The 12,589-nt window shown below is 36.9% G+C and overlaps 1 protein-coding gene across 1 annotated transcript in view; it reads left to right on the forward strand.

Moving 5' to 3' along the window:
• The window catches only part of PDZRN4 (PDZ domain containing ring finger 4), a 372,961-nt gene that overhangs the window by 5,250 nt on the left and 355,122 nt on the right, over positions 1-12,589 (forward strand). The window contains exon 3 of the mRNA XM_043563340.1: positions 539-646. Within this exon, the coding sequence (XP_043419275.1) occupies positions 539-646 (108 nt within the window). The remainder of the gene's footprint in view (positions 1-538; positions 647-12,589) is intronic.

Here is a 12,589-nt window from a genome sequence, read left to right on the forward strand (position 1 = left end):
AGTTAGAGTTGATCTTTTGGGATTTTACACTTGAGCAAGCTCCTAGTCTGCCCTGTGAATAGATACAGTACGAGCTGTATTTCCAAATCTGCCACATCATGAGGCTGAATTATATTTTCAAAGCTGTGACCACATCTCAAACCAGTTATACAGTGAGACTGGTTATGCTTTTTGTTTTCCTGTAGCCCTTTTTAATTGCTATATCTGTCTAGAAGTAAGGTGTTTTATAAATAATACTTAGGAGCCAGTCAATATCACCTTTTACATACCCTTTCCTCATGGCTTTTTATGTATACCCAAAAACATGAAGTAAATGGATAATCTTGTCAGAGATGCTGGACTCATTCATTAAAGCTGCCATCTTGATTAATGACTATTTGGTATTTAAGTAAGTTAAAATTCAGTGCCAAATCCCCAGCTAAGGGAGAGAGTTGAATGTTTAGTGAGGATTGGCAATGTTACATTTACTAAATTGACTTTATCCAACTTAAGATTGTATTGGTATCTTTCTCACTGCTAACAGTTATATTTTTTATAGAATAATGAGGAAGAAACATCAAAGGAAGGAATTTACGTTTCAAAAATTTTGGAAAATGGACCTGCCGACAGAGCAGATGGCCTGGAGATTCATGACAAAATCATTGAGGTAAGACAATAATAAAATACCAATAAGAGACATGGAAGAAATATTTAGACGTTTTAAATTTCCAGACTTACTGTTTTACCTTGATGTGATACTTATTAGGGTATATATCTATCTAGAGTTTATATCTAATCTATATCAATTTTTAGATATTGAGATAAAAGAATAAATCACCTGAAGTTTCCAAATGTGTTAATGCGTGTCTCTGCTTTAATAAGTTGCTGTCCCTGTGAACTGTGAAGAAAGTTGTGTGATTATTAAGAGATTAATTTTGTATGACCTTTCAAAAAATGATAAATCTCTACTCAAGAACATTTCTGATGAGGAAATATTACTGTCTTTGAGCTTGTGATTAGTATGTTACAGGGAGAGTTTGGAATTGTTTATACAATACCTTTTACCATTTCTTAGTTTCACATAATTATCTTGTTCATGTATTTTTCAATGGGGAAATTTTTTTTTTCCTGTTGCAAAAACCTGGTGGGAACTCTTTATTTTCTCAAATGTGTGCTGTAGCGCTATTGTAATATTTGGGGTTGAGAAAGTAAATTATAGAAGTTAGTAAAATTTGGGCTGGGATAGTGGAATTTTAGGTCCTTGCCATTTACCACCAAAGTGCTTTTGAAGTTTTAACTGATTGAGATAGTAGTATTTGGTATTACTGAAAATGGTTGGATTACCTTTTATCAGTGGAATTATTTCCAAGGTATTAGTAAAGGCATAAATAGAAATTTGGAAGGTTTATTTGACTCCCCTACTTTGGAAATATTCTGTTTATTCTAGGTTATATCATCACTAGTGCTGTCTTTCTGAATGTCTATATAAACTCTCTGGATGGAGTTGGTTCTTTTTCTCTATTAAACTTTGGATAAACTTTTAGATATTCACTCATCCTTGGTGCATTAAAAAGATTGAATTTTGAGTAATTTGACTTTGGATAAGAGTAAAGAATGAAGAAGATCCAATAATTTTTCTGTGTCAGGAAAGAACTCAACAACATCTAGAAATGAGCTGGCTAGGTATTTTGGGGAAGAGAAAGGCGATGTCTTTGGCTGAAAAGCTGGGTTTTATCTGAAGAGGTCTTTTGTATTAAAATTCTCGTCTTCCAGTTTTGTAGCCAAGATAGTACAGACCTGCTTTCACTGATGGCTGTCCAGTTTGTCTTGAAAATTTGCCTAGTGGAAATATTTACATGTTGCAATTTGTAACGTTAGAAACTTTTTATTTCTACTCAGGTTTGTGGAATATGATTTAAAGGGCAACATAATTTAAACAACAAAAAAATTGCCCTTGTTACTTTCTGCCTTATCTCTAAAGCATTTTGATTTTTCCAATTACATGGAAATGAATGCCTGTTTGATACTCTTAGAAGGGCTAATGGAGCTGAATACATATATTCAATTAGCACACATACTCACATATATACACAACAGAAACGTAATGGGGATTTGAAAAACATTTTTTCCAGCTAGGTAACAATGTTAGGTGTGCTGCATTAATGTTGCATTAAAAAGGAGGAGAAGAATTTCTTCTTTAAATTGTGATATAGCACTTCTGTTAAAAATACATTTTTTTAAACATGAAGAGGTAATTTTATAAAAACTGTGGTTGATAAATCAAGTGCATGTAGATAACTATCTAATACTGCTAATGTATCTCAAAATAACCTTATTCAAATCATATAAAGAGCAAAGAGATCAACCATGTTAGTCTAAATTATAATTTATAACTAGCTGCAGTATTATTATTATTTCACCTTGATGAGCTTAAAACTTGCCTCAATGACAGAAATTTATCAGTGCCTCTTTTATGCCAGGGTACATTGTAATAGTCCTATTTTTGTTACAGTTCTATAATTGATTCATATGAACACATTTACAGTTAAAAAAAGAGTTGGATGACATACATATATTTGGAATATTGTCTATTAAATAGTGTGAAATATTTTAAAAGGAATACTATTAGAAATATATCTCATATTTAGTTTTTTAGTGATGCCATTGGCTTTTAAAGTGAATAGATACTTGTGACTTTATTTTGTGTGTGTGTATACACACACACACACAAGTAGCACGCTTGATCTTTTACATATATATGTGTAAAAGATCTTATAACAATTAAATTTAGACACATTTGATTCCTGTCACTTATTTTAGTTCATCTTCCGTTATGGTATCAGTCAAGTTTACACATTTTATAGTAACAGGAAACCAATATGAAATATAGGATTAATTTAAAGAGTACAGAGACAGAAAACATTTTAAAATCGAGTAATTTATTTTCCATTTTTTGTGCTCAGTGATTTATTTATTGAACTAATTTGATGCAATGTTTTTTTTTCAGTTTTTGAATTTGAAATGGTTATGCTGGTTGATACCTGGTGCAACAAATAAATGTGTTAGCAGTAGAATACACAGTAGTTCAGATATTATGAAACTACTCATATGAGCTAACTTCCACAATCACATGACTAAATGTTTTGAATTTAGTGATGTGACTGAAATAAATAGAAACCGTTAGACTTTTTTTTTTTACTTATACTCATGATATACTAAAAATGTTTTGTCTAGCTAATTGGTTAAAGCACATATTACAATAGGTTTATGTACTCTTACAAAATAACAAAAAATTTCTTAAAATCTTTTATTTGGAGGAAAAAGTAGATATGTTAAAGGTCTGGTTCTATTGATGCATAAAGAGATTTTAGAAATTCTAATAAAAATATTAGGTATAACAATTTACCGAAGTTTATCAAAAGCCAACAACTCTAAAAGTATTATTTTTAAATATTCTCCATTCCACTGAAGCTGATCAAATTCAAGGATCATAAAAGGAAAAAGATAGTCATAAAGTAAATACATGTCATAGTTTTCACATAGTGCAAGGAAAATTCTTTTGGAGTCAGTCTCCTTGAACAATTATGTTTAGTAGTTTCTAGATGTTTACACATCCATATTTGTTAAAATATGTATGGTGTAGATTCAAAATAGAAATCTGTTGTGATGTTGAAGTTACAGTATTGGGTGTCAGAGTATCCCCGGAGACTGAAAAGGAAGACCTTGTCAAAGGCATTTTGAAACATGGCGGAAGTTCACATAGACCAGGAATTCACCAGAGGATATTTCCAATAAAAGCATCATTTGCATGCTGTTTGACACCCTTTCAAGACTCAAAGGAGCCACAGAAAACTCTTGATACTATCAGAAGCTTGGGCACAATTCTGTAAGAGGACAGTACCGTTACCATGATTATCATCATGTTAGGATGCCTGCAGGGTGTGTGGGAGTAGAGAATCAAAGTTCACTGCTGCTGTCAGCAATTATTCCTCTGTTATTATTTCTGTGTCACTGATAGCAGGCAGTACAACCTTAACCCCAGAGTGGGAAAGTGAATAGAAGGGTGGAGGGTCATTCATGGCTCTTTGTTCCCACTTTCTTCTCCCCCCCCTCCCCCCCCCCAGCTCCTAGCCAATGCTGGGTGACTGGAAAGTCCACCCTTCTCTTAGCTTCTGGAGACCAGAGAGTAGGGGCGGAGTAGACTGTGAAGTCTATGGGAAGAACAGTGTGGAGCAGAAAGAGTTTTCTGTAGTGTATATATTAAAGTCTTCTATTTAGTCTGAAATAAATAGTGAAATGCAGCACCCAAGGCATTTTCATATACTTTAGAAACAGTTCTCACATTGAACAGTGTCATTATAGCACTTTCTAGAAAGTGATGAGTGTAATACTAGCAGAAAGAACTTTACAAATGCAATGTGTCCACAAGGACTTAACTATTCCAGACTGCCAACTCCACCGTCTTTTATTTCTCCAGCACTGCGCTGCTAGAGTAAAAATCTTTGATGATTATTGTGTTTGTGTAAGTCTCTGCACAGTTCACTTATAGGTGCTAACACAGGAGATGTAAATGCAGATGAGAGCTAAACATTCAGGAATGCTGTTGTCTCAAACTTGCAGGGTGCTCCCTCTGTGTGTGCCTGATGGCACAGTGCACCTTCCTGCCTTATAAAGCAGCCATGCTAATTTGTGTATGCTTTGGAAGCATTTACAAGTTTTGTAGGTCGCTTGTAAATCTGGTGGGCAATTAGTTTTTTTGATAAATTATTATTTAATTTGAACACATCACTGAACTCTTTCATAACATATTATCATCCCACATTTTTTAAAGTGTTTTTTAATTGTTCAAATAACATTGTCTGAAAGAAGAAAGAACTGAAAGCAATCGTCAATCAGGTAAAGAATTACATTGTATGAGATTTGTAATCCTGATTGAATGCTACTCAAATTGACTGCTGTTTTACCATGATATAGTTATCATTATATAATTGTATATTTTAACATATGGTGAAAAGTACTGTGTTGCAGTGGGAAAAGCATGAATCCTGGAGTCAAGGAGCTCTGGCTGGAATTCCTGTCCTGCCTCTTTAAACGTGTATGACCTCCAGCAAGCCAGTTGTACTCAGTTTCTATGCCATTCATGGTTACCATGTATACAAATTGCCCAGCACAAGGCAGGTTCTTAGAACCCACTATTATGAGCCTGATGTGTCCCTCAGCTTATGCAAGTAGTTTGTTCCACAGAACACAGAGACAGTGGGTGCAGAGATATTTTCCTTTCTTGGAGAATCCAGGGCACCGTCTCCCCAATTTTTAGTCATCCCCATTTCTATAGACACCACAGTTTGGATGAGTAAGTGTAGGAGGTTGTAACTCATACGTTTTCATATATTCGTAAGGACACTCAGATACAAGAGGGGCTGTGGGGAAAATTTTGTAACTATGCACTTATGATTTAATTCAGCCGTTCAACAAGTATTAATTGCCTATGTGTCCCAGGCAGCATCTCTGTACTATGGAAATAAAGAGCAATAAGAACCATTCTCTGTCCTCAAGAAGCTTGTGGTAAGGCGGTCCCATCTGCTGCCTGCACAAGGCAAAGCAGGCCTTCATGGGAAGTTGCTCCTTCAATCATTATGATCTTAAACGGACATCACCATGTGATCTTAGCAAAATGACACTGAAACGAGGATAAGCCTTGTTTTCCTGTTCTCCCAGGAGTAGTTCAATTCATTTTAAGAAAGCACAACATAGGGTTAGTAAAGTAATAGAATCTGTGAATGTAAGACAGCATTGTAGTTTCAGGAAGGGGCATGGACTTTGAACTGGGGTCTTGGCTTTGAATTTATACTGGATTGCCTTGCAGAGATTTTCAATCTTTCTTATTCTCCATTTCTTTCCTATAACTATGAGGGTAAAAATAACTAGTAACTCATATCTTCTATCTATATAATTATAGTGTTTTGCCATTCTACTGAATTTCCATTATTAATTAAGTATTGTTTTGGGGTGACTGGCTGGCTCAGTCAATGAAGCATCCAACTCGATTTTGGCTCAGGTCATGATCTCACAGTTCTTGAAATTGAGCCCCGCATCAAGCTTTGTGCTGACAGTCCAGGCCTGCTGGGGATTCTCTCTCTCCCTCTCTCCTGCTTACACTCTCTTTCTCAAAATAAACTTAAAAAAAATAAGTATAGTTTTATTTTAACTTACAAGGAAAATGCTGGAAATGTCTTTTTTACACTGTCAAGCTTTAATGTGTTAAGCACTATTTATTTTAAATTTATAGGGTATGAACTAGAGTTTGATTCTTTTTAAATGCTAAACTTCTGTGTGTGGAAACGGACCCACCACACATGACTGTGCTGTTTGCACACTGTGTATTTGCACACGGTGAAAAGAAAGTCAAAAGGTCTGTGGTTCCCATTCTCCTCATCATTCTGCACTACAAAAAACTCATCAGAGCACCTATGACCTGATTTTCTTTATGAAGGTATAATCACATACATACAATGTTGTATTAGTTTCAGGTGTACAACATGATTCAGTATTTGTGTATATTGCAAAAATCAACCCAACAAGTCTTGTTGACATTGTCACCATACATGGTTAGTTACAAAATTTTCTTTCTCTTATGATGAGAACTTCTATTCTCTTAGCAACTTTCAAGTATATAATATAGTAGTATTATCTATAGTCGCCATGCAGTTCATTACATCCCCACTTCTTATTTATTTTATAGTTGGAATTTTGTACCTTTTGACTCCTTTCAACCATTTTGCCCACCCCTTCCCCCCACCTCTGGCAAACACAAATCTGTTCCCTGTATTTATGAGCTTGTTTTATTTGTTTTTGAGAACTACACAGTATTTGTCTTGTTCTGTCTCATTCCATTTGGCATAAGGCCCTCAAAGTCAATCCATATCATTGTGAATGGCAATATTTCATTTTTCATGGATGAATAATACTCCATTGTTGGTGTGCACGTGATATATATGCAATGTCTTTATCCATTCATCCACTGAGGGACACTTGGGTTATTTCTGTATCTTGGCTATTGTAAAATGCTGCAGTGAACTTGGAGATGCAGATATGTTTTTGAGTTAGTGTTTTCATTTTCTTCAGATAAATAACCAGAAGTGGAACTGATGGATCATGTAGTAGTTCTATTTTTAATTTTTTGAGGAACCTCTGTATGGTTTTCTACAGTAGCTGCAGCAGCAATTTACATTCCCATCAACAGTGCACAAAGTCTCCCCTTTCTCTACCATCTCGCCAGCATGTGGTATCTCTTGTTTTTTTGATAATAGCCATTCTGACAGGTGTGAGGTGAGATCTCATTGTGGTTTTAATTTGCACTTCCCTGATGATGAGTGATATTGAGCATCTTTTCATGTACTTTTTGGCCATTTGTATGCCTTCTTTGGAAAATCTGAAAGGTCTAATTCAGATTTCCTGCTCATTTTTAGTCAGATTGTTTGTTTTGTTGTTGTTACTGAGTTGTAGGAGTTCTTAGCGTATTTTGGATATTAAGTCCTTACAGATGTACGATTTGCAAATATTTTCTCCCGTTCCTTGGGTTGCCTTTCCATTTTGCTGATGGGTTCCTCTGCCATGCAGAAGCTTTTTGGTTTGCCGTAGTCCCACTTGCTCATTTTGCTTTTGTTGCTATTTTGCTGTCATGTCCAAAAAATTATTGTCAAGACCAATGTCATGGAAATTACCACCTATGTTTTCTTCTAGGAGTATTATGGTTTCCGGTCTTACGTTCCAGCTTTTAATGCACTCTCAGTTTGCCAGGTCTCATGGGCACAAACCCCATTTGTCTTCAAGGCCAAATGTTTGCAGAGTTGTCTCTCAGTCTTAAAAGTTGGAGTGTCCAGTATAGGGTGCAAACGCCTCACTCCTCAGGAAGAAGCTTTGGGTTTTGCATTTTCTCCTGATTCTAGGTCAGTGCACCAGCGTGGGAGGTAGAGATTATGGAGAGACTATTTTTCAGCATTTCCTATTTGCTTCCATGTCATTTTCCTCTCCTTTGTTCAATGTGAAAGGGGTCACTGCCAACTTTAGTTTTTTTCACAGGAAATTATTCCATATGTATCTGTAGATTCAGTGTGTCCATGAGTTCAGGATCTTTCTACATTGCCATCCTGAATCAGAACTTCCCCATAACATTAAAATAAGATCTATACTTGATGTGAAGTAAAATTTCAAAGTAGGCCATATCTCACTGACTTTTGCCCTACTTTTTCCCTCCGTCATCCTGGTCCTCTGGCATCTTCTTTCTCATGGTCTTATTTCTTTGCAGCATTTGTCTTTTGCAAAGAAAATATGTTTTTGTTGTTGTTTGTTTTTTTTTTGTTTTTGTTTTGTTTTGTTTTTTTAGAGAGAGAGAGTAAGTGCACTTGTGGGGAAGAGAGAAGAGAGAGAAGGGGGGAGGGAGGGAGACAGAGAGAGAGAGAGAGAGAGTGAGAGACAGAGACAGAAAGAGAGAGAGAGAAAATATCTTGAGCAGGGTCCACACTGAGCATGGCCTGATCCCACAACTGTGGGATCATGACCTGAGCTGAAATCAAGAGTCGACTTCCAACCAACTCTGCAACCCAGGCACCCCTGAAAGAATGACTTTAAATTCATTTATACCAATAGAAACTTGAATGATAAAAATTGGCCCCACTCAGGGTATGTGAACTTTACCTGGAAGTAATGCCTTAATGATTCTCAGAATTTTTCCATTTTCACCTTAATGATTCTCATGCTTTTTCCATTTTCACCTTGAGCACGGTAGCTTCTTGAGTGAACTTTGCCTGGCCCAGTCTCTACCATTTGCAGTCAGTTTGCCTACTCCTGTCAGGATGGCCATTGTTTTACTCCTTTGTTTAAGGTCCTTGATTAATATTCTGTTGACAGTAGGATAAAATCCACATTTATTAGTGAAGCAAAATGGACTTTGAAAACCTTTACTTTTTGGTTTTTGCTTTTAGACCATCTACTGTTGTAGTCATATGAAACTCCTCCTCTTTCTTATTCCTTCTTTTCTTTTGACCTGGTGTTCTTGCCCCTCTCCTACATCTTCTGTAGCTGGCAAGTTTCTGATATCCTCCCCTTCCTAAAGCCCTTCATAGTCCACCTGTGTACTTCCCTGTTACCAGTATGTTTCTATACCTCTTTTATAACATTTTTCATGTGCTCTCTGTGTATTCATTCTTTCTTGTTCTTCTCCTCTGACAAATGCATGGGTTTCTTTAAAAAGCTGTTTAGGATTTGGGGGAACCTGGGTGGCTCAGTCATTTGAGCCTGAGTCCGACTTCAGCTCAGGTCATGATCTTATGTTAGTGGGTTCAAGCCCCACATCCGGCTTTGCATTGAAAATGTGGACCCTGCTTCAGATTCTCTTTGTCCCTCGCTCTCTGCCCCTCCCCACACATACTCGCTGGCTCTCTCTCTCTCTCTCTCTCTCTCTCTCAAGAGTAAGCATTAAAAAATAATAAATAAAATTTAAAAAAGTAAAAGGCAGTTTAGGATTTTATTGAACTTAATAACTCCAGCATCTTTCCTGCTCTCAGCATTGTGCCTGGAAGACTGTGGGCATTCTGTCAATTTTCTTTGAATAGTAGAAGAAATGAATGGATGGATCTTGAGCTCAAAATTTCAGGCTTTATGGTCTACATGCAAAGGTTTTTCAGATGCCAGGTGGGCAGACCCTGGAGGCTATCCCTGTTACATCCTATTCCTTCTCTTTGTGTCTGTATCATAAGGTCAATCAGAAGTTGAAAGACCTACTGTTTAGGTTTAAAAATTTCTAAGAACCGGTGATAACAGACTGAAACAATTATCTTTCTCTAGACTCTTCTATCCTGTAAATAAGAAAGAACCCAAATCTCCAACAAAATGTTTCAAATTCAGTTTATATAAATGCTTGAATTGGATCTGAGGATGTATGTTTGCCTTCACCCTAACACAGATTTTTCGTTATTGAACTTGAAGAACACAGTAAAGCTGACCGTATTCACATGCTTGCCTGCAAAGCAGATTTGCAGAAAATGGCACTGGACTAAACATGGAATTACACAAAAACATGACTAACTACAGAGGAACTGAAAAGATGAAAGATGTTTTCAATGTTTCCAAGCCTTGTAAATGGTTTGGTGAAAAGATAGAAGCTTCCTAGAGCACTGGAGAGTGGCTGGGGAGACTCTTTGAAGTTCTCATGGTGAGAGCTGCTTGGAATAATTAACGGTGACCCCAGCTGTGAGGCATTCTGTGGAAGCTTAAGGAACAACTCGCTAAGCTTGTGCTTGGAACTTTTAGAGGCAAGTTTTGAAAGGTTGTGCTTTCATAGAATACATGCTGTTAGGTTTCTAGTAGATTTTTTTTTTTTTACAGACATGAATAAAAATTTCTCCATTCTTTTCTAAAATGTTGTTCTTTCCACTGTCTTGAGAAAGGATCACCACCTGGGTGGCTGTCTGTATAAGTGGCCGACTCTTGGTTTGGGCTCAGGTCATGATCTCACAGTTGTGAGATGGAGCCCTGCGTTGGGCTCTGCACTGGGTGTGGAGCCTGCTTGAGTCTCTCTCTCTCTCTCTCTCTCTCTCTCCCCCTCTCTCTCTCTCTCTCTCTCTGCCCCCCCTCCCTCTCCCTCTCCCTCCCTCCCTCCCTCCCTCCCTCCCCCTCTCCCTCTCCCTCCCTCCCTCCCTCCCTCCCTCCCTCCCTCCCTCCCCCTCTCCCTCTCCCTCCCTCCCTCCCCCTCTCCCTCTCCCTCTCTCTCTGCCCTGTGTTTGCACTCAGTCTTTTTCTAAAAAAGATAAAAAGCATCACAAAGAAGAAAAGTGCAACTGACATGTGTTGGATGGATGTGGTACCTGGTCCTTCTAATCCTGTGAATTATTGTGGCCACGTCCCACTCCAAAGGCTTTATGGACAGTATATTTAATCATCTTCCCTATTCTTAAGCAGTTAACAGTGTTATTAAGAAAAAGCTTATCACTCTTTTGATAATCAGCATCTCAGAGGCAATATATTGTTATCTTCAAATAAAAAAATGACCCAAGAATAGATATCATTCAATATATGTGTAAAACAATTTTAATGTTTATTTATTTTTGAGAGAGAGAAGGGGAAGGACAAAGAGAGGAAGACAGAGAATCCCAAATGGGTTCCACACTGTCAGGGCAGAGCCTAATGCAGGGCTTGAACCCCCGAACCTAAGATCATGACCTGAGCCAAAAATGAAGAGTCCAAAGCTCAACCGACTGAGCCAACCATGCGCCCCTATGTTAAAAATATCATAAAGAATTCTGTTGCCTAAAAGGTATAGGAATAAAACTTTAACTCCTAAAATTAGATGAGCACCTGGCCATGCTGCTCACTCTAGGGAAACTATTTTTTCATAATATAGACTAGGATAAAATTTAGCACCGAGTAAGCTGGAAAGATAATGTAATGTTAAACTATATTTTTAAAGTATTTTTATATAAAATTAGGTAATTTGATGTTTTGCTCACATAATCCATCACAACAAAGTAAAAGAAACAATAAATATACCTTATGAAATCACATGTAGAAATTACTTGCTAATAAAAACTTGTTCCTCATATCAAAAATAATCCATTTTCTACTCTGTCTCTATGTGCTGTTTCCTTTTTTTAAGATTCCATATATAAGTGATACCATGCTATATTTGTCTCAGTCTATTTCACTTAGCATAATGTCTGTGAGGTTCATCCACGTTCTTGCAAATGGCAGGATTTCTTACTTTCTCATGGCTGAATAAGTATTCCGTTGTATTATATGCCACATCTTCTTTATCCAGTCATCTGTCGGTGGACACATAAATTGTTTCTGTATCTTAGCTATTGTGAACAATGCTGCTGTGAACATGGAGTGTAGATATCTCTTCAATATCCTGCTTTAGTCTGTTGGAGGGTGCATATATACCCAGAAGCGACATTGTTGGATCATATGGTAACTTTTTAGGAACTTCCGTGTTGTTTTCAGTGGCTACGCCAGTTAGCATTCCCACCAGCAGTACACAGGAATCCACACCAGCACTTGATATCTTCACCTTAGGAGTACACAGCTATGCTGACACGTAGTAGGTGATATCTCACTGTGGTTTTGATTTCTCTTTTCCTGATGATTAGTGATATTGAACACATGTACCTATTGGCCATTTGGATATTTTCTTTGAAAAAAATGTCTGTTTAGTCCCTCTGTCCATTTTTATGTCAGATTGTTTATTTATTTATTGCTATTGAGTTGTCTAAGTTCTTTCTATATTTTGGATATTAATCTTTTCCATATATATGATGCGTAAATATTTTCTACCAAGCCATAGGTTGCCTTTCATTTTGTTGATGATTTTCTTTGTGCAGAAGCTCTTCAGTTCAATAGAATCCTACTTACTGATTTTTGCTTTTGTTTGCTTTCGATATCAAATAAAAAAAAATCACTGCCAAGACTGATGTCAAGGAGCTTATCCCCCATGTTTTCTTTCTAGGAGTTTTAGGATTCCAGGTATTACATTCAAATCTTAGATTCATTTTAAGTTGATCTTTGTGAGTGGTTTAAGATAGAAGTCCAGTTTCACTCTCTTGAATGTGGGTGC

This window comes from Prionailurus bengalensis, chromosome B4, assembly GCF_016509475.1.
Source record: "Prionailurus bengalensis isolate Pbe53 chromosome B4, Fcat_Pben_1.1_paternal_pri, whole genome shotgun sequence".
Classification (NCBI taxonomy): Eukaryota; Metazoa; Chordata; class Mammalia; order Carnivora; family Felidae; genus Prionailurus; species Prionailurus bengalensis.